Source organism: Thamnophis sirtalis, unplaced genomic scaffold (genome assembly GCF_051295495.1).
Source record: "Thamnophis sirtalis isolate CommonGarterSnake01/CBP01778 unplaced genomic scaffold, rThaSir2_p1.2 scaffold_12, whole genome shotgun sequence".
Lineage (NCBI taxonomy): Eukaryota > Metazoa > Chordata > Lepidosauria > Squamata > Natricidae > Thamnophis > Thamnophis sirtalis.
In genome coordinates this window covers 23665545-23691848 of record NW_028261392.1, presented here as the reverse complement: position 1 = coordinate 23691848, position 26304 = coordinate 23665545, and the positions used below count along the sequence as shown (strand labels likewise).

At 37.9% G+C, this 26304-nt stretch overlaps 1 protein-coding gene across 3 annotated transcripts in view; it reads left to right on the top strand.

Moving 5' to 3' along the window:
* The first annotated feature begins 2260 nt into the window (after positions 1–2260).
* The window catches only part of TPP2 (tripeptidyl peptidase 2), a 51528-nt gene continuing 27484 nt past the window's right edge, over positions 2261–26304 (top strand). For 2 of the 3 annotated variants that reach the window (XM_087726504.1, XM_087726503.1), the window contains exons 1-11: positions 2266–2586; positions 8421–8549; positions 10329–10424; positions 11510–11614; positions 13643–13767; positions 17091–17254; positions 18814–18968; positions 22505–22581; positions 23099–23226; positions 24757–24856; positions 26064–26212. In XM_087726504.1, the coding sequence (XP_087582630.1) occupies positions 2422–2586; positions 8421–8549; positions 10329–10424; positions 11510–11614; positions 13643–13767; positions 17091–17254; positions 18814–18968; positions 22505–22581; positions 23099–23226; positions 24757–24856; positions 26064–26212 (1393 nt within the window). In that variant the 5' untranslated portion in view covers positions 2266–2421. Of the gene's footprint in view, positions 2587–8420; positions 8550–10328; positions 10425–11509; positions 11615–13642; positions 13768–17090; positions 17255–18813; positions 18969–22504; positions 22582–23098; positions 23227–24756; positions 24857–26063; positions 26213–26304 lie in introns of all 3 variants that reach the window. The other variant, XM_087726505.1, reaches the window with a different exon arrangement.

Here is a 26304-nt window from a genome sequence, read left to right as displayed (position 1 = left end):
TTTCATTTTCATACAAATAACCACATGTATACCATTACATAATCAACACTATTTTGTATTATTCAATATTATGTCAATTCGTCTTACTATCAACCCCCAAAGACTATTATTAGCTCTTCTGCTCTCCATATACCATATTTATACCCTTTCCATCACTTTCTTCTCCCTCTCTCCTCCTCCCTACCTCCTTTCTTCCCTGTCATCTTTCTCTTCTCTACTTCCCCTTCCTCTCTTCTTCTCCTCTCCCCTCTTTCCGCTCCTTCTTTCTCTTCCCGTCCCCCTACTCTCTCTCCTAACCCTCTCTTCTTCCTCTTGCCTCTCTTCCACACTCTTCATTCACATGGTGTATTTCAGCATCTGAGCGGTCTCCATTTAATGTTCACGGTGTTAGCAATTTCATTTCAATAAACATCTTTCATATTAATAATTTTAACATATATCCTTTTTTTTAAAAAAAGTACACATATATAGCAATTATATTTTAACCCACCCCCAAACTTATTTTTTGGCCAAAGTGTGGACCTGGTTATAACTTCCAGCTATTCTCATCATAATATTGTATAGTTATACATCATTACATGCCCCAAATTTTTAGCTCTATTTTTAGAAATATTTTTTTTAGTAGTATTCCAGTATTTGAGGGCCTGCCACAAAGAAGAGGAGATCAAAATATTTTCCAAAGCACCAGACGGCAGGACAAGAAACGTTTGGAAACTAATCAGAGAGAAGTGTTGAATAAAAGGAAAATGATCATTTAAAAGAATAATTATTAAAGAGTATTATTATTTTGTATAAGAAAATGGAATTGGTATTGTTTCTAGAAAGGCAAATGTTTGATATGTAAAATGGCACAATTATAAGCTGTTTTAAAATTACCTGTATTTAGCAGCCAACAGCTAAGAATCAGCTGTGTGAAACGACAGCCTGAACGCCAGCTAAAACCGCAAGCAGAGGAAGAACAAAAATAACAACAGAGCTTATACTAGCAAGGAAAAAGGTTATGAATATTATGAACTTGTTAAAATTCTTTGAACAAAGCTGGAGGGCGCGTTTAGAATTGATTAGGATGCTGTGTCAAAAAGGAGAGGGGGAAATGATCTTGTCTCTTAAGGGGATAAAAGCTGATGAATGCTTTGTTCCGCATCTGTGTTTGAATAAACACAGGTGAATAAACTTTGCTGCTTTCAAGTTGCTGTCTCAGGTAGCTCCATATGCCAACGTGCACTGTTTATAACTGAAGCAACCTGGAATTAGGAGAAGGGGGAGTCCATAAGCGCACCAGCATGCCTGCCGTCCCTGTTCCACTGCCCTCACTTATTTCCTTTCTTCATGTCCCTGTTCACACTTATACCTGCTATCTTGTGCATGTTTGACAAACTAATACATAAAATAATAGAAACTGCCTAACAGTGATGACAATCAACCAGCTTGGCTTCAGACGTCATGGGTGCTCCATTACTGGAAGTAACAGTAACAGAGTTGGGAGGGATCTTGGAGGTCATCTAGCCCAACCCCTGCTCACGCAGGAGACCCGTACTAGGGATTCGAACCGTTGAACTGCCGACCTTTCTGATCGACAAGCTCATTGTCTTAGCCACCGAGCCACCTAGTCGGGTGTTTAAAAAGAGACCGGGCAGCCACTTGTCTGAAATGGTTAGTATAGGTTCTCCTGCTTGAGCAGGGGGCTAGACCAGGAGTCTGCAAACTTGGCAGCTTTAAAACTTGTGGACTTCAACTCCCAGAAGTCCACGAGTCTTAAAGCTGCCAAGTTTGTAGACTCCTGGGCTAGACTGGAGACCTCCAAGGTCCCTTCCAGCTCTTCCTATTCTTATTATTGCTATTGCGTTCCATTCCGTTCTATCGAAGCGACCACCCTCTCCGTCCCACACCAGCGAAGAAATAGTATTAAGATCTCGCGTTGTTTGAAATAAGACGGAGCCGAGGGCGGTGAGTCTACTACAGGCGAGACTGGAAGCCGCGAAAGTAGGAAAGGCGGGAAGGAGAGGCGGAAGAGAGCTCAAAGCAGGCTATTAATCAACCTGCTGCCCCTTTAAGAAAGCCTTCCCCTTTCTCATTGGTCCACACCTCAAGAGCGAGCCGCGCTGTAATTTGAGAGGCGGCTCCAACTCTCGCTCAGCCAAGCCAAGGAACGATCAAATCTCCCTCGCAGGCTGAGAGTGCTCGTGACGTGGCATCCTTGCCGGGCTGTGCTTATGGTTGCTATTGGCTAGAACGGCGGCGCATGCGTTCGGAGGAAAAAGAAGTCTGCGCCCTTTTCCTCCCTTTCTTCCTTCGGGAGCGTTTCTTCCCAAGAGAGCCGTTGCGTCACCTCGGGCTGCGCGGCCCCTTCTTGTCTTTCCGTGTCGGTTGCGTGTCTGGCGTCTCTTTTAATCTTTCCTTCCCTCTCCTCTTGTTTTCAACATGGCGGCGTCGGCTGGAGACGAGCAGTTCCCCTTTCAAGGGCTTCTGCCCAAGAAGGAAACCGGAGCGACCTCCTTCCTTTCCCGGTACCCGGAGTATGATGGACGGGGTGTTCTCTTGGCCGTCTTAGACACGGGTGTGGACCCCGGCGCTCCGGGCATGCAGGTGAGATGCCAACGGAGGTCTCCCTAACCTTTAATTGTATTATTATTATTATTATTTTCTCTTTGTGTCGCTTCTTCCCGCTACAGGTAGTCCTCAACTTACGACCACAATGGAGCCCAAAATTTAGGAATAGGAATAGAGCTGGAAGGGATCTTGGAGGTCTTCTAGTCCAGCTCCCTGCTCAAGCAGGGGAACCTATACTTACTGTTTCAGACAAGTGGCTGTCCGGTCTCTCTTTAAAGAGGTCTCCAGTAATGAAGCATGCATGACTTCTGAAGGCAAGCTGTTCCACTGGTTGATTGCCCTCGCTTTTAGGCAGTTTCTCCTTAATTCCAGGTTGCTTCAGTTACAAACGGTGCATGTTCGCATGTGGAACTACCTGAGACAGCAACTTTAAAGCAGCAAAGAAGTTTATTCACTTATTTGCAAACACGGGTGCACCTGTGGCTAAGGGAGACATTGGTTCAGTGAGTTTTGCCCTGCTTTTCTTGTCTTCTTTGTTAGGTGAATCATTGCAGTTGTTAAGATTAGTGACAAGGTTGTTAAGTGAATCCGGCTTCCCTGTGGACGTTGCTTGTTGGAAGTCTGCAAAAGGGGGTCACGTGATGCTGCAACCGTCATAAATGTGAGTCGGTTGTCAAGCATCCGAATGTAAAGCACTTGTCTATGGGGATGCTGCAATGGTAACAAATGGTTATAAATCACTTTTTCCAGTGCCGTTGTAACTTGAAATGGTCACTAAGTGAACTGTTGTAAATCAAGGACTTCCAGTACTTCATACTTTGGATTGAATAATAGTGTTAAGAGAGATTTGTTTTTCACAGCGTTTCCTCCTGCTGTTGCTCTTTAGTTGTCAAATCGCCACGGTACCAGGCTTTGTATAGTTCAGTGGATGGAAAAGTTAGATAATAGGAATGGAGAAGATACAATGAAAGTTGAGTGGCTTTCTTGGTGTAAAAGTGTGTCCTCGGGGATTAAGAGACTGCTTCCTTTGGAGAGGCTCAAGGAGAAAGAGAACTGCTTATTGGGATAGGAGAGATACAACCTAATTCATATCGTCTTTTTTCACTTCTTGGGATTTGGGGTCAGGTAACTTTAGAATGGGGATATTATTATTGTTGCTTTTAATTGCACAGTCAGCCAGCCAGATGTTCAGTCTGGGTTTGGCATTTTTGTCTACCTATCCAGTCCATTCCAAGTACCTGGGATAGGCAAATCTGGATGTTTGATGGTGTTACACACATCGTCGCAGGATGGAAGCAGTTCCAAGTAAAGCCACCTTCTGTAATTGTCTGATGGCAGATTTGTCAATGCCTATGGTGTTAAAGTGGTGCTCCAGTTGTTTTGGGACTGCACCCAAGGCGCTTATTACTATTGGTACTACCCTTGCTTGCCTTTGCCATAGTCATTCTGTTTCTATTTGTAGGCATTTGTATTTTGTTATCATCTCCAGTTCTTCCTCTTCTATTCTGCTGTCTCCAGGCACTGCCACATTCACTATCCAGACTTTTTTGTCTTTCTTATCCACAGCTGTTAAGTCCAGGGTGTTATGTGGCAGGTGCCTGTCTGTCTGGATTCTGAAGTCCCAGAGCAATTTAACGTCTTCATTTTCTATGACTTTCTCTATTTTATGGCCCCACCAGTTCTTGCTTACAGGCAAATGATATTTCTTGCAGATCTTCCAATGCACCATTATTGCTACTTTGTCATGCTGCTGCTGGTTTTCAGTTTGTGCAATCTTCTTGCAGCAGCTTATCAGGTGTTCTACTGTTTCTTCAGCTTCTTTGCATAGGCGGCTCTTACTATTGTTGCTGTTGCTATTGTTGTTATTATTTATGGCTTCTAAAGACTTCTTCAAAATTTATCCATAAGAAATTAAAGTAAAAGGCAAGATGGCAAATAAGTAAACTTAGATTCTCAGTGTATGATAGCTTTGAAAAAGGTAAAGAAAATTATCTCAAAATAGCTTAAAGTCAGATGGTTAACTGTATATCCATATGCAGGTAGTCCTCGACTTACAACAATTTGTTTATTGACCCTTCAAAGTTACAATGGCATTGAAAAAAGGGACCCTTTTTCACACTTATGACTGTTGCAGCATGGTCACATGATTTACATTCAGAGGCTTGACAAGTGGTTCATATTTATGACGGTTGCAGTTTCCCAGGGTCACATGATCCCCTTTTACATCCTTCTGACAAGCAAAGTCAATGGGGAAGCCAGATTCACTTTACAACCGTTTTACTAACTTAACTGCACTGATTCATTTAACAATTGTGCTAAGAGTTATAAAAATGTGGCAAAACTCACTTAATAAATGTCTCACTTAGCAACATAAAATTTTGGGCTCCATTGTGATTGTAAATTGACTACCTGTATTCCCAAAGATGGTTTTCCAAAAGGCAACTGGAGTTTCTTGGGGTTTTTTTTCCCCCTTGAAACTATTTCACTTCTCATCCAAGAAGCTTCAGCTGTAACTCAATTTTGGGAGAGATGACTGCAAAAAATATAAATCCTTCCATTCCCCCATCATTCAGTTGGAATTTAAGAAACTGTCAATCTCCATAGGCATATATCCATGTAATTTTTGACAACATTGGAAGTAATTTGTTACTGTCTACTGAAGTTTTTTTTCCAGCCTTCCTACTTTACTATGTAATGGTAGGATTCCTTAGTAGTCTCCCATCTGAGCACCAATGATGACACATAGGATACAAACTTTTTTCCCCTTACAATCCTAATAATATGTGTTTTTTTTTATTAAATATACAATACATTATAAGAATTCAGTAATGCCTTAAAATGTTTTTTTTTTAAAATTATACACGGCATTTGAAAGGAAAGCCCTAATTTCACACATCTCTTAAATGTTAAAATAGTTACATCTTTGTAAGGCTTATATGTATTCCCACATACTCATTTCACTAATGGTCCCAGTGGAAGTTTTCTTTGTACATAAACACCTGTACAAATCTTTGGCAAAAACTGAGGGTGCTTTGGTATTTCAAAGAGGGGCTTTGTTCAAGTTAACAAATGTGAAGAAACTTTCAGCCTTAATGTTTGTAGTTTGAGTTTCCTTCACATGTTATCAGTGGATGTTATATGCATTATATTGAAGTAAAGAGAAATGGGGTTGAAGGTGAAGTATCATTGAAAGTGTTGCAGTCATCTTTATAAATTAGCAAGATTGTTACTATAAGTTATGATGCTGAACTCTCGGTTATACATAAAATACTATGTTATTGAATGAAGTGTCACCTGTACAAAATATAATTAAGAAAAATGTGATCCTCTTAAAACTGTCTGATGTTGCAAATGGGATTGTGAAAACTGAAGGATATTAAATTTCAGGAAAAAAACAAAGAGGTATATTATTAAATGTTTTACATACTGTAATTAATTCTTCATAGGTGGGAGGGGGAAAAAGCCCAAACTAGTTCTGCCATGCCAACGATTGTGCAATATTCTGTAAATATAATTGTGTTTACTGTGCTTGACACATTTAACAGTGATTAATTAATTGCAATTTAATTATATGGGAATGCTTCAATTTATAATTAGCAGAAAGTTGAAGGATTTCTATGAGCATGTTACCTTGCTCTTGTCAAATCAAGACATGCAGCAGTATAGTTTTAAATTGAGATTTATGAAAGGCTTAGATATGGTTAACAGGTTTAAAAAGTTATGGTTATAGACTCTTTAAATTGCCCTTTGGTTGCTCTTGTTCAAATTCAGGTAAATCATGTAATTCAAAATAACATTAATGAGGAAAGAGATGATCAGTCTTTCAATATCTGAGGGGCTGCCCCAAAGAAGAGGGGAGTAGAAGTAAAGTAAACTCTTAACACTTAGGCAAGATAAATCAAAGCTACATCATGCTTCAAGACAAAATTTCATTTATTTGTAATTAGAAATAAATATTTCACAATATTTATTTATTTATTTATTATTAAAATTTATATGCCGCCCAATCCCGAAGGACTCCGGGCGGCTTACAAAAAAGAAAGAAGAGAAAGAAAAAATAAGGAAAAGACAGTTTAAAATCACAACACATGCATTCATTCTAATCAGGGCTGGACCTCAACAAAGAGGTCAACAGCCCCAGGCCTGCCGGAATAGCCAGGTTTTAACAGCTTTCCTGAAGGCCATGAAAGTGGGTAGGGTCCGGATCTCTGGGGGTAGCTCATTCCAAAGAGTCGGAGCAGCCACAGAGAAGGCTCTCCTCCGGGGACCCGCCAGCCGACATTGTCTGGCTGATGGCATCTGAAGGAGGCCCAATCTGTGGGATCTTACCGGCCGCTGGGAGGTATGTGGCAGTAGGCGGTCTCGCAGGTACGCTGGCCCTAAGCCATGTAGGGCTTTAAAGGTAATAACCAAAATATAATTACATATAGTTTTTGTGATTAATCACTGTGCTTTAATTATGTTCAGTTTACAACAAAAATGCATCCTGCATATCAGATAATTTACATTACAATTCATAACAGCAGCAAAAGTACAGTTATAGAGTAGCAACGAAAATAATTTTATGGTTGGGGGTCACCACAACATGAGCAACTGTATTAAAGTACTTGACGGAACCCGGAAGTGCAGCTTGCGACGGTGCACGTGCCCACAGAGAGGGCTCTGTGTGCCACCTCTAGCACATGTGCCATAGGTTCGCCATCACAGATCTAGTCCATTACTTAAGGCTTGAGTTTGGTTAGCTCTGCTTTTGTCTTACTCTGCCTCTTGTTACACATGAGATCTGTTAAGCTGATTAGAGTCCAATGGTAGGCAGCATGCAGATTGCTGTAATAAAAACAAAAGTTAAATAATTGATTGTATTAAGCTTGATAGGAAAGCAATTATGTTATTTAATTTTGAGTTAAGACAATTGCTACGGTATTTTGCTTTGATGTTAAAGCTGCTTTTCAAATGAATTTTGCATCATTGTTTTATCCTGGCCAATAAAGATCTGTCTCTGCTTTGTCATATCCTTCCTGTTGATTTTCCATACTGTCTCCTTTGTGACAGTATCCAGTTTATCTGCTTCCTCTTGCATAATTTGAATTCCTATTCCTCCTACTCTTTATAGGAGGCTTATGTATAAGCTCTACTGTACCAAGTATTATCTTTGATTATTACGTTTATGTTTCAAACTCTCTAAAATGCATGGCTCTTATAAGAACAATTTGTTTTAAATGGCTTACATTGCCATGACCGGAGAAGGTTGTCTTAATAGTTGTACCAAAATTTTGGAATTCTCTGTTGTAAGAGTCTTGTAATCCCACAATGGTCTGTGAATTAATGAAGACCTTTTCCAGAAAGGTTTGGGCAGGAAATAAATTAAATGCAGGTTGTCCTCAGATTATGGTGGCCATTTGGACCAAAATTGCTATTGCTTATTGACATTATTGTAAAGTGCAATGTCACATGACAGCATTGCTTAGCAACAGCAATTCAGGCCATCCTGATTGCCATCATTAAGCAAGGACTATGTGGTTCATTAAGCAAGAACCTTGTCTGAAAAAAACCCCACCTTTTTCAAAATTCTTCATACTCTGATGAATTGACATAGGCCAATTAAATATAATTCTCACTGAATTGTGAGCTTTGTTTCTACTGAATATTTGCTTATCTTGCTGTTTTAACATGTGCTGTTAATTTGAACTTTATGGATTTTGTTTATGTTGTGAATCAACTTGGCTTTAGAAAAGGCTGAATTACATTTATTGAAATAAATTTAGGTGGTGTCTGCTGTAACAGACCGATAGCATTATTCCAATCCATGTAGCAGTAGTTATAAAACAGAATATTCATGTATCATATGTGCTTTTATTTATTGCCTTTAGATCACAACTGACGGAAAACCCAAGATAGTTGACATAATTGATACAACGGGCAGTGGGGATGTAAATACTTCAACTGTTACAGAAGCAAAAAATGGAGAAATTACTGGTCTTTCAGGAAGAATTCTAAAGGTAACAGAATTTGGCATTAAATTGTGATGCCCTATTTTGAAACCAAACTTAAGATATTGTCCAGCTGTATATGCATTAGGATGACTTGTTATGAGAAATTACCTTGAGCCGATTTAAAAATATATTTGCATTCATATTTACCTTTACTTAAGTCAGGGGTCAACAAACTGCGGCTCTGGAGCTGCATGTGGCTCTTTCCTCCCTCTGCTGCAGCTCCATCACCGGTCGGCGCCACAATTTTGAGAGGAGCTTCCAGTGGGGAGGGGGGGGAGAAGCACAGTGCTCCATGAGAAGACTCTATGGCAAGGGGAGGGTTTTTGAGTTGTCTCCACAATTGATAGGGCTTTCGGTTATGACAGATAGAGGGGGAAAAAACGCCACGCTAGGAGGAGACTCTATGATGGGGGAACTGAACTTCCGGTCAACTCCAAAATTGAACAGGGGTCTTCCGGTTAGGACTTTTGTGGCTCCTGGTGTTTTCTTTTCTGTGGGAAACAGGTCCAAATGATTCTTTGTGTGTTTAAGTTTGCCGACCACTGACTTAAGTCATAATGTCTAAAAGCAAAGGATTTTTTTAAAGAATTTACCATAAATATTTGTCTGTTAAATATATGTTTGATGGTAATATATTTACAATCATCTGATGTTTTATAGCCTTATGTTTATTTGCAATCGGCTATGCAATGCTTTGAATCTGGGGACAAAACAGTGCTTTGGAACCTATGAGGGTGCATTCATAGCACCTCACTGCAAGATCTCAAAGAAAATGCATATCATTATCATAGTCATTGTAAAAATACAATCATCATAAAACATTAGATACAACACTTAGAGATATAGTGCATACAGACAGTCCTCTACTTACAAACTTTGTGGCTACAGGCTTTAGCCAATAGTCACTAACCTTTCTCCAACTCCAACCTAAAAGATACCTAAAGATGGGAAAGGATTATTTTACAGTGCACTGTGAGCCTCCCATCAAGAACGATAGTTTGTGGGGTAGATAGAACACCTTGGCTAAATGGAGGAAGGCGAGGCCCTACTCAAAGAGGGCCCAACCACCCCAAGTGGGGAGAAGGTCAAGGTGAGGAGCACTACATGTAAACAGGCTACATTCCAAGAGGAACATTTTGTTATGAGTCCAACTAAAATAAAAAATGCATAGTGCGGTTCTTATCTTCCATATGTTACATTTTTTCTTTTCCACCCATTTGACCACAGATTTGATATTGTAGAGCTTTTATGTGAGGAGTTTACATAATAGTGCAGTTGTTTACAAGCAGAACATACTAAAAAGAGGCAAACTATTCAAATATTACTTTGTATAAAAACTGAAAACTTAGTGCCATGTATTTCTGTAATTTATGCCTTCAAAGGGTGAACAAACAAATGTTGAACTTATGAGTATATATTCATTGAAATCAATTACATCTAACATTAATATTGTGTTTTCCCAAAAATAAGACAGGGTCTTATTTTCTTTTGACCACCTCCCCCCCCCCACAAAAAAAAAGTGTTTGGCTGTATTTTTGGGGAGGTCTTGTTATTTTTGGGGTGCAGGAGGCAGTGAGCGTGGTCACCTCATGGCTGCTGCAGTGTTGCAAAATTTTGGGGGAGGGCTTATTTTAGCACATGGGCTCAAAAGCCCGATTAGGCTTATTATCCAGGGAGGTCTCATTTTCAGAGGAACAGGGTAGTTCTTATTATAAATAGTTCAGTAATTGTTTGAAGTGTATGAACCAAATGTAATTTATGTTTCTCTTTTCTTTCCTTTTTTAGATTCCAGACAACTGGATAAATCCTTCAGGAAAATATCACATTGGCTTAAAAAATGGTTATGAATTCTATCCTAAAGTTCTTAAAGAGAGAATGCAGGTATTATTTTATATTCTTTATCCTAACTTCAATTACATTTGAAGTCATTTTGAACCACAAGAAAGAAAGAAATGCATTTAGGTTGTTGTGAGTTTCTGCAAATGCCAAAATCCTGCTTGGATTTCAGGACAGACCTTTTTCAGCAAGGCCCCTGGCGAGCAGGAGTTCTTGCGATCTTCCCTTTCTCTTCTTAAAATTGCAAATGATAATCACATGATCATGGGGCACTTGGCAAGTGCAAATGGGTTTCCAAGTGCCCAGATTACAATCATGACTGAGGGCACTGCAATGGCCATAACTTTGGGCACAGATGTTCAGAATTTCAATGGTTTCTGAATGAATTAGAATTACAATTCTTTATTGGTAATTAGACACACAAGGAATTTGTCTCCAGTGCATAAGCTCTCAGTGTACATACAACAATAGTGATAAATCATTATCATAGTCGTCGTAAAAATACATTCATCATAAAACATTAGATACAACACAGTGATAGTAATGGATACAAAATAAGCAATCAACATAAATTATACTTGGATGATTTAAATTGTAAGATACAAGCAACAAAGTTATAGTCATAAGAAGATAAGGTGATAGGTAATAGGGAAGGTGAGGGAATAATGATGGTAATACTGCCTTTTTAGATATTTCAACAGTATTGTGGGAATTAATTGTTTAGCAGACTGATGGCATGGGGGGAAAACTCTCCTTGTGTCTAGTTGTTCTGGTGTGCAGTGCCCTGTAGCCTTGTTATAGCAAATGTTCTTTAAGCAAGGAGTGCTTGTACTAATATCTGTTGTTTGATGTTTTTGAGTGTACTTTTACCTTTGAATTAAGAGAAAATACTGAAATTTCTTTTTAGCACTATTCATGCAGCAGCATTTTAAGCATTCTGGGAGTTTATTTCTACTTGTCTGTATTGATAAAGTGTTGTAATATTGAAAATATAAAAAGCATATAAAAAGCAAGATTGAGACAATTAGTTCATTTCAAAGTTTAAAACTGAGGTAAGATATTGAATTTATTGTAGTAAAAAATTACCAAGTTTTGATATTTAAAAAAAAATAAATTGCTATTTATTTCAGAAAGAACGCAAGGAAAAACTATGGGATCCTGTCCACAGATTAGCACTAGCAGAAGCCTGTAGAAAACAAGAAGAATTTGAAGCTGCTCAACTCCCTTCATCACAGGTTTGTATATTAGTATCTATTTTAGAAGAAAAAGCTTAAAGCTGTTTAAATGGTTATAATAGTCACTAAGTACTAGTAAGACCCACGTATGGAAGATTACAAATGCATAACATAATTACAAATGACAAGGCTGGTTTCCTGTTATGAATGCTTCCTTAAATTACTTACACTTTAAAATTATTTACTAAAATGAGCTGCTAATATTTTAGTTTGAAGGGATATTCAGGATAACTTTCTCAATGCCATTAAATATTTGCAATTGTCTTGTATCATGAGCAAAGTGAGCACCCAGATGACTCAGTTGGAGTTTTAATTGCTTCAGATTGTAGGCACATAAAATATTTAAGTTTAATTTGTTTTCTCTAGTCTCATTATAATTACAGAAATTATTCTGAAAAAGCCCAGGCTGTAATTAGGCTCAAATTCAAAGGGCTTTCAATACCTGTAGGGTAATATTTTTAAAAAAATATTCAAAGCATTTATATATCTTTTTTTACAATTGAAAAAAAGCTTCTAGGATTACTTACAGATTAATAAAGAAATACAGTCCATTCCCCCAGGGTTGTAATTTAAAGTAACATCACCCAAAATAAAATATACAGGTGAGAAGAAGGGACAAAATTAAATATCACTACTTAATTTGTCTCCTCCCTTCTGGCCTTTAAAAAGTCTGTGAAAAATTTGTTATTTCATCGAGCCCTGGAGCCAACACTACTGGGGTTATCTTTCCAGATGACAAATCAGTTTTGTTTTAGTCTGGAACGTTATTACCCATTTTTATGATTGTTTTACAAGTTACATTTAATTTTAATCTTAATTGTTTACCTGTTGTTTAATCCAAACAATGGATTTAGGGAGTTTTATACAGTACCATTCAGATTTGATTGATTAGAGCAGCCTATAAGCCCTGTAAAGGGGAAATAAATAAATATGAATGTAATAATTGCAATGCAGCTGAAAGAACGGGTAGTCCTTGAGTTAAGACCACAATGGAACCCAACATTTCTGTTGTTAAGTGAAACATAACAAATATAAAATGGGGTAAAAGTGAATTTTGCATAAGTCACTTTTTTCACTGCCATTGTAACTTTGAATGGTCACTAAATGAACTGTTGTAAGTCGAGGACTACCTGTAATTATCCCAGTTAATATACAGGAAAATATTGAAAGAAAATACTTCAAATGTGAGTTACTTATATCAGAGTAAATAAAATATCTGATTCAATGTTTCCTTAATAACCATAAAAAAGAGAAGTTTAGTCAAAGGTAGCTTCAGCTTGCGCACATCGTATATGTGACATAGCAATAAATATTGTATATAACTGGGTCCAGTAGCTATAAAACATTACATGTTTTCATGACTATTACAGACTTCTAACTGTATGTAAACTTGCTGTTAATGAGCGGATAGTTTTAGGCATCAGTGATGGAGAGTCAAATGAATATTCCAATTGATGCAGATAAGGAATGTGTCAGGGTTCCAGATAGCATCCAAAATTAAATCAGAGTCCAAGGCAAAGTATTACTCAAAGTTCCAATTTATTAAAAGAGCCATGTTGGCACATCTGGGAAAACCTGAATCTGAAAGCTTCCTGGTTTTACCCACCCAGTTGAAAGTTCAGGATCTTGCCCCCACACCCACAAGTCCATCACATGGTCCATGCTGCCATCCTGGCAGTTTCACCCATCCAGTTACAGTCAGGTGCAGAGGTGTAAAGACAAAGGATGACCTTGGGTTCTAGAAAGGAATTTTATTTTGGCTACATAGCATTTAACTTCATACCATCCCCGCTCCCATTTTCCCATAATAGAAACGCATAGTAAAATAATAGAAAGTGTGGCAGGCCGAAGATCCAAAAGGGAATATGGCTGCAGGCCTAACATAATGGTTGAACTGTTACGGGGTGCAGTATAAACACTATGCTATATTTTTTATTGCAATGAGAGAGGAGCGTATCATTTTCTTTTCTCTGTGTAGAGGGAGTGTCGATTTTAGCATACTTTTTCAGGAGACACTTTATTTTCCAGGAAAACAAATTAATGAAGGAAGAGCTTCAGAGTCGGGTGGAACTGCTAAACTCTTTTGAGAAAAAATATAATGATCCTGGCCCTGTGTATGACTGCTTGGTGTGGCACGATGGTGAAACTTGGAGGTAATTTTTTTTCCCTTATATTAAAATACCAATTCATTTTTTTAATTAGACTTTAACTGTGAAAAAAGGTTATTATTATTAAGATTAATAGAATTGATATCAGTGTAAGGAATATTGTTTTGAAAATTATGATGATTATCTCAGAATGGATGTACTGAGACAGCACACTGTTGAATTGAAATGGGAATTTTTGTACATAAGAAAATAAAATAAAAACTTACTTTAAAAAGAATAAGGGTAGTGTAACTTTCATCTTTACCATAATAGATTTATTGCTCCAGTCTCTGTCAACTAAGGGCAAGATGGCATTCTAATCCATAGACTCCTTCAGTGAATGGGACCAAACTGAGAAAATGCCTTTCAGAAGGGTGCTGTTGTCATTTGTATCTGAGTGCTTTCTGTCCTCTAGATCTTAGTATGATGAAAAAATAATCAAATGAAAGTCCTTTTTTCTTACATAGGACTTCTAGAAATAAAGAGAAAGTAGGCTACCATTACTGCACACCCTTGCAGCAGAGCAGAAAGCATGGTAATCCAAAACTATTTGTTGCCCAACTTCCTGTATTTGGAATTGAGGAAGTGGGCATATAAATCAAATTGGAAACTAAATAAATATTATCCTAAGCCTGATACGGAAAAAGGTGGGACAAAAGGTCCAGCCAGAATACCAGTTGCAAGATAAAGACTTTCCATTTTGTTCTTTCTGTTATTCTGTTTTCAGACTTACGAAAATTAGGAGCAGTTGTTTGCTCTTTGGAAGTGAATGATAGTGAGCCATCTGTGTCTCATCTTTACTGTTCTCACACAGTAGTTAGGTTTAGTGTATCAATGGTAATTTACTGATCAAATAATGGACTTTTCCTGCATTTTGACCTCTTATTTAGTGATGACATTCCTATGAACACCCTTATTTAAGGGTGTTTTTGTATGTGGTATGTCTTGTTGCTTAGTTACAGTGTAAATCACATGTTAGTCTTCTAGATTATTTGCAGTTTTTAATTATATGCTTATAAATAAATATAATACTATGTTATATTAGATTACACTGTTGTATCAAAAGGAAATACCGTATTTTTCAGAGTATAAGATGCACCTTTTTCCCTCAAAAAAACGCTAAAAATCTGGGTGCATCTTATACTCTAAATATAGCATTTTTTTGCCTCCTGAAACCCCACCCCTTTACCAAATTGGCCCTGCAGAGCCTCTAGAAAGCTTTCAGAGAGCTCCTGGGGGCTGGGGAGGGCAGAAATGAGCAAAAAAATGGGCCATTTTTTGCTCAACTTTGCCCCTCCAGCCCCCAGAAGCACTCTATAAGCTTCCTAATGCCCTTTTTTTACCAAAAAAAAAAAAAAACCCGAGGCCATTTTTGCAAAAAACGAGCCGGTTTTTGCTTGTTTTTGCCGCCCCCCCCCCCCCCCCCGGGAACACTCTACAAGCCTCCTGAGAGCTATTCATGCCCTTTTTCTGGAAAAAAAAAAACAGGCCCATTTTTGCAAAAAACGGGCAGTTTTGGGGAGGTTTGCAGAGTGTAAAAACTTTTTTTTTAAAAAAAAATCCCTATTCAAAACCTTGGTGTGTCTTATACTCCAGTGCGTCTTATACTCTGAAAAATACGGTAGATTCAGGAAAAGAATTTTTGCCCTGTGGGGAACATTAGTCCAGCTACAATGTTAAGGATTTTGAACCAGCAGTTGAAGGCGGAGAGAGAGAGAGAGACATTGCTGAGGAGAGACTGAGATTCTGTGTACGGATGCCTTCCAGTATATTACTCAGATATCTGCATGGATCAGTTTTGTTTTGTGTATTTGGAGAAAAATGCCATCACATTCAGCAGCTCTTGGAATCATCAACCCAGGGCAATCAGCACAGCTCAGCCCTGCCCGACCCACATCCCAGCTTAGCATCTTCAGTTATTCAGAGACCAAGGCCGGCAGCTTGAGACTGAGACAGCAGGACATTATAGGACAGTGTTGGCGAACACTTTTCAGCACCAAGTGCTGAAACTAGAATGCGCAGGAGCACTGGAAACATAGCTACCCAGTGCGCATACGTGTCAGCCAGCTGTCTTCTGGTTTCCAGCCCGTATGCACATGAAACCATAACGCCAGGAAGCTGGTCTTTTCGTGCCCGGCGCTCCTGCATGCACAAAGACCAGCTGGCCAGCATGCATGCGCACCCCAGAATCCGAAGAGCAGCTGGAGACGGTGTGCGTGCCCAGAGAGAGGGCTTTGTGTGCCAACTCTGGCACACATGCCATAGGTTCACCATTACGGTTATAGGAGGACAAAAGACCCAACCCTGGAGCCCAGCTAAGCTGCCCAACACAAGAGAAGAGGTGACTGGGACCAGTGAACTGGAGACAACACAACAAACCAATGGGGTTATGGCAGAGTGTGGACGACGGAAGACTGGAGGGTAGGAGCAGTGAGGCTGGTGGCTAGCAGCTGGAGGCAACATGGTGGTCCAGCAGCATGGCAGCTGGGGACTGAGAAGCAGCAAATGGAGGCAGGCAAACAGGGCAGCAAGGGCAGCAGCAGAACAAAGGACCAGCATGGCCAGAAGCAAGTGACAGGGGCAGTGAGTGTGGCAGATTTTATATGGGCTATATAGATTCTCATTTGCCCTACAGAATTGACTATTCGTTTTTTTCTTTTGGATTGGGTTATGTATATCACATCCAGTAGCTGTCATGACCTGGTAATAAAGGGATCGTATAGATTTTGTTTACTTTGAGGATTTCACTGAAACTATACATTCTCATTAAAATTAGTGTATTCTATTACTGCTGTGGGTTGTCAGTAAATTATATCTTGGTCTAGAGCAGTGTTTCTCAACCTTGGCGACTTTACGTCCTGTGGAATCCCCCAGCCTGGGAGTTGAAGTCCACAGGACTTAAAGTCGCCACGGTTGAGAAACACTGGCCTAGACAATGTTCTAATGGCCTGTTACATAGTAATAATGAGAGTATTAATAAAGCTGCATAATGAAATTATTCTACCTTAAAAGCAGTTGAAGGAAAATAAAATCTAAAAATTGATTTAGTGTATTTGCTCATTATAATCAGCCTAGTTTTATGAGGGATTGTTACAGATTGGGAGTATACTCATGTTTTAAAATAGCAGTTTTTTATTTGCACGGCTAAAGTCAGTTTTGAATTTGGTATGTGCAGCTGATCACGAGGCTTAAAATTGTGAGCAGGATCACATTAGTAAGCATGGAAATTGCTTTTGTAACTGAACAGCAGACAGCATTTGAGAGGAACATACAATTTCATAAGAAAGGAGAACTGAGAATCAATCTGTCTTTATGCTCCTTATCCACAGAGCTTGCTTAGATTCCAATGAAACTGGTGACCTTTCTAATTGTACTGTTCTGCGGAATTACAACGAAGGTCAAGAATATGGATCTTTTGGAACATCAGAAATGTTAAATTACTCTGTCAATATTTATGATGACGGCAATTTGCTTTCGATTGTGACAAGTGGAGGTAAGACTTTACAAAATTCTAAAATTTATGTACAACCAGTAAATATGTAGTTTGTCTTAATCCCAAAGAAAACTCTTGTCTTAACTTTTAACAACAGATGCATTTTGATAATAGCAAAACACAGTTAGCAACTTATTAAAACAGCAGTGTTTTAATCATGGGATAAATATGTAGGAAGATTGAAAACATTAGTTTAATGACATTGCTTGGGTTGCATAAAATCTTTCATAAGTTTATGATAATATATATAATATACAATATACTATATATTACATAATTATGAGCATTATGTAATTGTATTTATAAAGAAAAAGCTTTTTTAAAAGAAGCAGTCATTATAAAACAGAAATACAAATGTAAGAAAAAAGCTGAAAAGAGAAAAAAGTACAAAAATGTATTATCATATTTAGAATAAATGATCAATTTTTAAAAGGTCATTAAACCTTGATTGATCAATTTTTTTCACAGATAGAAAGAGTTCAAAAATAGAGTGAAACCATATTGATCCAAGATGGGAAAGACTGTGTAACACAGATTTACAAAGATGAATGTTCAATAAATTTCTATATAATGTTTGAATTAACAGAATAATCGAATTGGAAGGGACCTTGAAGGTCTTCTAGTCCAAACCTCTGCTCAAGCCTATACCATTTCAGACAAATGGCTGTCCAGTCTCTTTTTAAAAGCCTCCAGTGATGAAATACTCACAACTTTTGAAGGCAAGCCACTCCACTGGTTTATTGTTCTCAGTGTCAGGAAATTTTTCCTTAGTTCTAGGTTGTTTCTCTCCTTGGTTTGTTTCCAACCATTAATTAATGAATTAATGATTTTTTTAAATACAACTGTAGGTAAAAAATCTCCATGGAATTGGTTGGCTTTTGAAACCAAATCCATCACATTTGATGATCTTTGATGACAGCTTTCTGCCTTGAGGTGCAGATATAAAATTGGTTCTTACCTGCATTCTGATGATACTTAATCCATATTGGTGGATGATTTATCTATAGTTAATGTAGATATTAAATATGGGAGAGAAGGGCTATGAGGCTTGCCACAACAGAGAGGTCAAAGTACAAACCTTTCTATCCCAACCTGTGGAGGGAGTAGAAAAGGATATTATCACAATCAAATAATATTAGGAGGGTTGAACTCGCCTGTTTTGGTCTCTTCAGAGGTTAATTAATATTGCCTCAGGGAGTGAGAGGATTGGAGACTAAGCAATGATTAGCTAGAATTTCTAGGTTTTGTGATGATTTTCCCAAGGAAGGATGTATGGCCACCTTTATGGCACTTTTAACTACCATCCCGGAGCCTTCCCATCAACAAAAAAGAGCAGTGATCTTGAGTATAAAGTGGCAGATGATATAATGTTCATTTTACTGTAATCTATTTCCAAATTTGTATTAAAATGTATCGCACAGCAGAACTATCAGTCACAATTGATGCAAAATGTGCAGAGAGGTACGAAATATGGCAAGTTATGGATCTTATGGGCCAGGTTGAATAACAATACACTGAATTGTTTGAGGTTTTTTAATGTGAATTCAACTTTTTTTCAGGTGCACATGGAACACATGTTGCTAGTATAGCTGCTGGGTATTTTCCTGAAGAGCCAGAGAGAAATGGTATAGCCCCTGGTGCACAAATACTTGCTATTAAGGTTGGTGATACAAGATTAAGCACTATGGAAACCGGGACTGGCCTTATAAGAGCAGTAAGTATTGGCAAAATCATTGCACAGAAAAACTAATCATAAAGTCTCCCTTTATTTATATTTTCTGAATAGTACTCTAAAATGTTCTTGGGCTTCCTTGATGTCTCTTTTGAGATATGAATAAATGCCTTTCTTAGAATGTTTTCCAAGTTGGCACTAAATGTACATGGCAGTGAACTAAAACAAGTTTTTCTGAAGTAGCTATATTAGCAAAGAATGAATGGTTGTGAAGCATAGGAGGGCCAGTAGTTCATCCTGGCATGCCAAATTTCCTCAAGTCAATGTGATCAGGGCAAATTTGTTATTTAAACATGCTCAGTCTAGCCTCATATGAAACTTCTGCATATTCATCTAAAGACAAGGCCATAGCAATAGTTATTTTGACAGTTAGGAAGGTTTTGGCCTTCTGGCTGAAACCTCCAGTATTTTGCCTGAGATAAGGGAATTGGATACATATTTGGTTGGAAATTCTGTGAGTGTAACTATCTTTTGTCTTCCTTTTTCTAGTTAGGCTGCAATCATGCAATCATATTATTTTTATTTAATAAAAATGAAGAATAACAGAATACAATAACAAAGTTGGAAGGGAGCTTGGAGGTCTTCTAGTCCAACCTCTTGCTCAAGCAGGAAACCCTATAATATGTCAGACAAATGGTTGTCCAATCTCTTCTTAAAAACCTCCAGTGTTGGAGCGCCTACAGCTTGTGGAGGCAAGTCGTTCCACTGATTAATTGTTTTAACCATCAGGAAATGTCTCCTTAGTTCTAGGTTGCTTCTCTCCTTGATTAGTTTTCATCCAGTGCTTCTTGTCCTGCCTTCAGGTGCTTTGGAGAATTGGTTGATCCCCTCTTCTTTGTGGCAGCTCCTAATATATTGGAACACTGCTATCATCTCACCCCTAGTCTTTCTTTTCATTAAACTAAACGTACCATATTTTTCGGAGTATAAGATGCACCGGAGTATAAGACGCACCAAGGTTTTGAAGAGGCAAATTTAAAAAACAGTAGGTAGGTAGATAGAGGGATAGAGAGGGAGAGAAAGAGAGAGAAATACAGTAGGTAGATAGGGAGAGAGAGAGAGTAGGTAAGTAGATAGAGGGATAGTGAGAGAGAGAGAAAAATACAGTAGATAGGGAGAGAGGTAGGTAGGTAGGTAGGTAGGTAGGTAGGTAGGTAGGTAGGTAGGTAGGTAGAGGGATAGAGAGAGAAATACAGTAGGTAGGTCGGGAAAGAAAGAGTAGGTAGATAGAGGGGGGCAGAGAGAGAAAAATAGGTAGGTAGGGAGAGAGAATAGGTAGGTAGATAGGGATATATATAGGGGGGAGGGAGGGAGAGAGAGAGATACAGTAGGTAGGTAGAGAGAGGGAGAGAGTAGGTAGGTGTTTCCAGGTGTATTTATCCATGTGCTGGAGAAGGAAATTGCTAACAACCTGCAGCACCTAAGACTTTTTTCTGCTGGCACAGCACTTGATTAATGTAATTCTCATCAATCACTCTAACTAAAAAGCTTTCTGAAAGGAAAAAAAGTTTTTTCACTCTGCAAACCTCCCAAAAACGGCCCGTTTTTCACGAAAATGGGCCCTTTTTTGTCAAAAAAATTGCATGCATAGCCTTATGGAGGCTTATAGATTGCGGCTGGGGGCTGGGGGGAGCAAAGAAACAGCTCATCTTTTGCTCATTTCTGCCCTCCCCAGCCCCCAGAAGATTTCTGAAAGCCTCCATAAAGGTATTACACCGCCATTTTTGTAAAGGGGATGGGGCTTTGGGAGGCAAAACAATGCTATATTTGATGTATAAGACGCACCCAGATTTTCAGCCTCTTTTTTGAGGAAAAAAGGTCCGTCTTATACTCAGAAAAATACGGTACCCATTCCTGCAATCTTTATTCATACGTTTTAGCCTCCAGTCCCCTAAGCAGTTTTATTGCTCTTCTCTGCACTCTTTCTAGAGTCTCGGCATCTTTTTTTATATCATAACAACGAAAACTGAATGCAATATTCCAATTGTGGTCTTACCAAGGCATTATAAAGTGGTACTAACACTTCATATAAACTTGATTCTATTCTTTTGTTAATGCAGCCTAGAACTGCATTGGCTTTTTTGGCAACTGCAATGCACTGTTGGCTCATATTTAAGTGATTGTCCACTAGGACTCTTAAAGTCTATCTTGCCGCTATTGAGCCAGATACAACTCATCCTGTATTGGTGCATTCAGTTTTTCTTTCCTGAATGTAGAACCCTACTTTTTTCACTATAGAATAAGATAAGGTAAAATAAAAATAAATGAATATTTTAATAATTTTAATTTTTTTAAAAAAGAATTACATAAGAAAGTTTAGCCTCACAGTTTAGTTTAGTCTGAAATTGCAGTGTTGTGTAGGCCAGTGCTTCTTGAGTGTTGCCAATTATCTGCAAAGCTCCCTTGGTATATTTTCATAATGCTAGAATGAAATGTCAGTAGTGCAGCTGCAATAACACAATTTTTTAAAAAGATAATGTGAAAAATTTATAGAAACTAGACCAGGAGTGTCAAAGTCAAGGCCCAGGGGCTAGATCCAGTGCGCAGGGTGCTTAGATCTGGCCCACAGGGCCACCTGAAAACAGCAAAGGACCAGCCCACATTGCCTCTGCCAGCAAAAACGGAGCTTGGGAGCCTGTTTTCTCTGGCAGAGCGCTCAGGCCACCACAGGAGCCCCGACATGAGTGACATCGAACTGGTCACCATGACCACCTGAGGTCCAATACTATCCTGCTGTAGCCCTGAATGAAATTGAGTTTGACACCCCTGAAGTAGGCTAAGGAATGACCATCAGTCTGTGAGATTTAATGTTTCATAAGTGAATTTTGAAGGAGCTGAGTTTTCTTTTTTCAAATCCACTTTGTTTAATATCAGTTTGCTTTTATGATGGGCAGAGCTTTAAATTGTGTTTTTTTATAAATAGTATAGGAAATGCAAGAGGTCTAATTATATATATGTGTGTGTGTGTGTGTGTGTGTTGCATTTGTGCTGATAAATAAATAAAGTGCATAAAAATGCAACACAAATGTAACAAAGGCAACAGTAAAAATAATGGCTTTCTGTCGTGATGGTCTCTTGTGACGAGCCGATAGACAGAGAAAGGAAGCAGTCTGCTTCCTCCCATATTTGGGCATACCAGGGGCTGTGACACTAAATTACACTATATATATATGGCTGGCTGATAAAAGGAGTCGTTCTCTGTAGCTCAAATGGTTAACTCCCTGCCTGGGGAGGCAATAGAGCACAGGTTCGAATCCCAGTAAGGATATGGCTAGCTGATGAGAGCTAAATAGCTTGAAATAGATCTATACTAGTCTTCCTTTATTTATTTATCAGCACAAATAATAACATATATATATATATATATATATATATATATATATATATATATATATATATATATATATATATATATATATATATATATATATATATATATATGCTACAAATTAGCTACAAATAAATGATGTTGTTTATGCAGTGCTCGGAGCCTTAAACTTTTTTTTTTACTTTGACAGATGATAGAAACAATAAAATATAAATGTGACCTTGTCAACTACAGTTATGGGGAGGCAACTCACTGGCCAAATGCTGGGTAAGGAGATTATATATTTATGAGTATTACTTTGCTCTCTGCCAGCAGTGGGAAAACTCATTTAATTTAAAATAATGAATTAACCAAGAATATAACTGTTGTGTCATGAATTACTGAAGCATTCTGTGTTCACATCCTAGAAATCATATACAGTTGGAGTGACTGTAGAGAGCCAACGCCACAGTAGGGAATTTCAACAGAACAAATTCCTGGCAGGAAATAGCAGGAGAATGTTGTTGTGGTAGACCAAATGAGCAAATTCCATCCCCCTTTTTCATTTTTTTCATGGGAAGCTTTATTCATTTTGTACAATATTCTGATGCTGCACTGCTGATTATGATGCTTTGTGTGCCAAGAGGAAGGTAATACATTGCAATCCAGAAAGGTGGTGATAGCACGAGGAGATGCAGTTTGTAGGAATCTGTACAATAAAGGTTATCTCTGACCTAAGTGAAGAAAGAACAGAAGTAAGTGAAAAAGCCCTTTCTCAGTTTGTGATGTTTTGTATCTCTTCTAGGAGAATGTGTGAAGTTATTAATGAAGCAGTATGGAAACATAATGTAATTTATGTTTCAAGTGCTGGAAACAATGGTCCCTGTTTGTCTACTGTTGGATGCCCAGGGGGAACTACATCTAGTGTGATTGGCAAGTATTCACATTAATAGCAATACCTCGTCAACTTATATACCACTCCATTTACAGCACTCTCTGGGCGGTTTACAATGTCAGCATATTGCTCCCAACAGTCTGGGTCCTCTCTTTACCAAGGTTGGAAGGATGAATCAACCTTGGGCTTGTCAGAAACAAACTCCAGACTGTGGACAGAGTTAGAATGCCTGCAGTACTGCATTCTAACGCTTTGCCGCCGTTACATAAATTATGGAATTATTTTCTTAAGAATTAAAAGGAGCTTTAAAATGTTTATTAAGGCTGAAAGTTGACTAAAGTGATAAATGTGAACTTACATTGTTCTCTATGTCTCCAGAATGATTGGGAATGTTTTACAGTTTTTCATTAACATCAGTTCCTCTTCGTTTAGCTGAGCTTTGTAATCTCAGAAACGTAATATAGATATCCAATGTCTGTTTTCTAATGTAATCTTTTAAGAATTGGTTATTCTACAGGGCAAAACATGGATGCACAGAACATACGCAAAGCGAGACTACTTTATTACCCATCTACTGGAGACATGCTTTAAAGCTACAATTGGAAACTGAGTAGAATTCTGCATAACAGAATCATACCGATTGTTTTCTTAGTCTCTCTACATATGAAACTCTGCCTTGTCTTGATTTTTCTTGAAACAGATCTAAATCTGATTTGTAAAAAAGCTCATGTCAGAGAGAGCATTTCCTAATAAGAAAGCTATACATGCCAAAGTTAAATGAGATGGGGAACTTAAAATAGCTTAAATGCGATAGAAGCTTTTGCCTTCTGTTCTCCAGTATTTGAATTTTGGAGTTGATTTATTCTAATCTGGAAGTTAAAATTTAGATGTTGACTAATGTCTAATGATAGCCTTATCTGCCATGATTTTATCTAATCCATTTTTAAGTTCCCCAAGTCTACAATTACACATTGATGGAAGTATTTTTAATTTGCATTAATTTAACTATTTAACTTTATTACTGAATGAGCGGGGATGTATTTAAAGCATTAGCTTATGTAGGGATTAACTCCATCTTGAGCTCTCTTTTTTTTTTAAAGTCACTATTTTTCATCCAATACAATTTTATGGGGTTATTGTTGAGAGTAACTGGAAGAGGAGTAATATGTGTGCCAGCTTCCTTTACATCCTTGAGGAAAAGTGAGCTATAGATCTTAATACATCAATAGTATCTAACTATACAGAAATGGATGTATTATGTTTATGCATCCTATCCAACTATTATGTCCATGCATAGGTTCTGAATAATTTGTAAAACAAATATTACATACCCTTTGACATAGTGAATGATTCATTTGAGTGGAGACTGAAGTAATGATATCAAACAGAAACAAAAAACGTCTAGTTTCTAGTATAAATATGCTGCTATTTTGGAATGATTTTTTAAAAATTATTTGAAAAAAGATACCTTTACCCGCTTAACAGTGATTAGAATTTAATGTAAACAGAATTTAAATCAGTAAAGAGAACTAATGGTAGACTTGAACTTATGTCAACTAACCCTAAAGGTGTTGGTGCATATGTATCCCCTGATATGATGGTTGCTGAGTATTCCTTACGAGAGAAATTGCCTGCAAATCAGTATACATGGTCATCTCGAGGACCAAGGTAAGTGATAATTTATGAGTTAAATCCTGGTGTTTTTATAATCCACTTGGAAATTACATGTTAATATGGCAGAAGATAACTTGTAAGTGCAACTTAGGTTTCCAAATAAATTAAAGAGTCTAACTTCTGAAAAATGGAACTGATTTTCAAGAATTTGAGATATAGTCATTTTAAGGTGAATATGAGTAGGAAGAGAAAACTTTTTAAGTTTTGTTTCCTTTTTTTAAAAAAAATTAAATGTACCTTAAGTTCTATTTTCTTAACTGATCCCTAACCTTGCAACTGGGATACTTAACATTCTGTGATATAAAAGCTGTATATATTAAAATACATATTAAAAAGAAGCAGTAACATACATTTTACTGAAAATAGTAAAAAAAATCCTAGTATAGAAAAAGGTTGCAAAAACACTTAACATGAAGCATGCCTGCACACTAAATTAGGAATGATTTTCATGTGTCATCAGAATGTTGATGATACTCAACTTTATATCTCCACCCCTAATGATCCAAGTGATGCTTTTGCTGCCCTCTCAGGGGAGTCTATGACAATTCGCTGCAGCCAACTCACCAGAACCCAATTCGCCGCAGCCAACTTGCTGCAGGACAAGAGTTACACTAATATCAAAGAAATGGCAGAACAGACTCGTTAAAGGATGCAAAAGGGACAAAATGAAATGTGAATGACAAAACTTAAGTAATTTTTATTTATTTTAATAATTAAGCAGAATTGTTAAATTGTCCCGCGGAGAGCTGGCCGTGGCAAGTTGTCCTGTGGCTAGTTGGCCGCAGCAAGTTTGGCTGTGTCATGTTCTCATTCCCCTCTTGTGGTGCCTGGAGGCTGTCCAGGCTTCGAATGACCCCTGGCAAGACCAATTGAAGAAACGCACGATAGTTGTTCATATAATTTTATAGGATAGCTATAGAAGAATAACTCTTGAAGTCATTATATGCACATCTACATTGGTTCCTAATTGGTAGATATAAATTATAAATACGTATGCATTCTGAACTACGTAGACATTCTGAACTAAGGAACGAATTAAATGTAATGCACTTAAGACCCAGCCATCCATTAAAAAGAATGTTTTAGTACAGACAAAAAGGAATATTTGGTGATACTGTCTAAAGGACAGATACTGTCTAACTATTTAACAGCCTAGAAAAAAATGAGAGCTTTGCTATTCTGACGTTTATATTAATTTCAGTATTGATGGAGCCCTGGGAGTGAGTATCAGCGCACCTGGTGGTGCTATTGCCTCTGTCCCTAACTGGACATTACGTGGTACACAACTCATGAATGGCACCTCAATGTCTTCACCCAATGCTTGTGGTGGCATTGCTTTAATACTCTCAGGTAAAATGGAATACTATTCTTTTAAAACAAATTGCATTTTGTTGACTAAGAAGTGTATTGATGACTAACAGTTTTATCTGCTTTACTCTTCC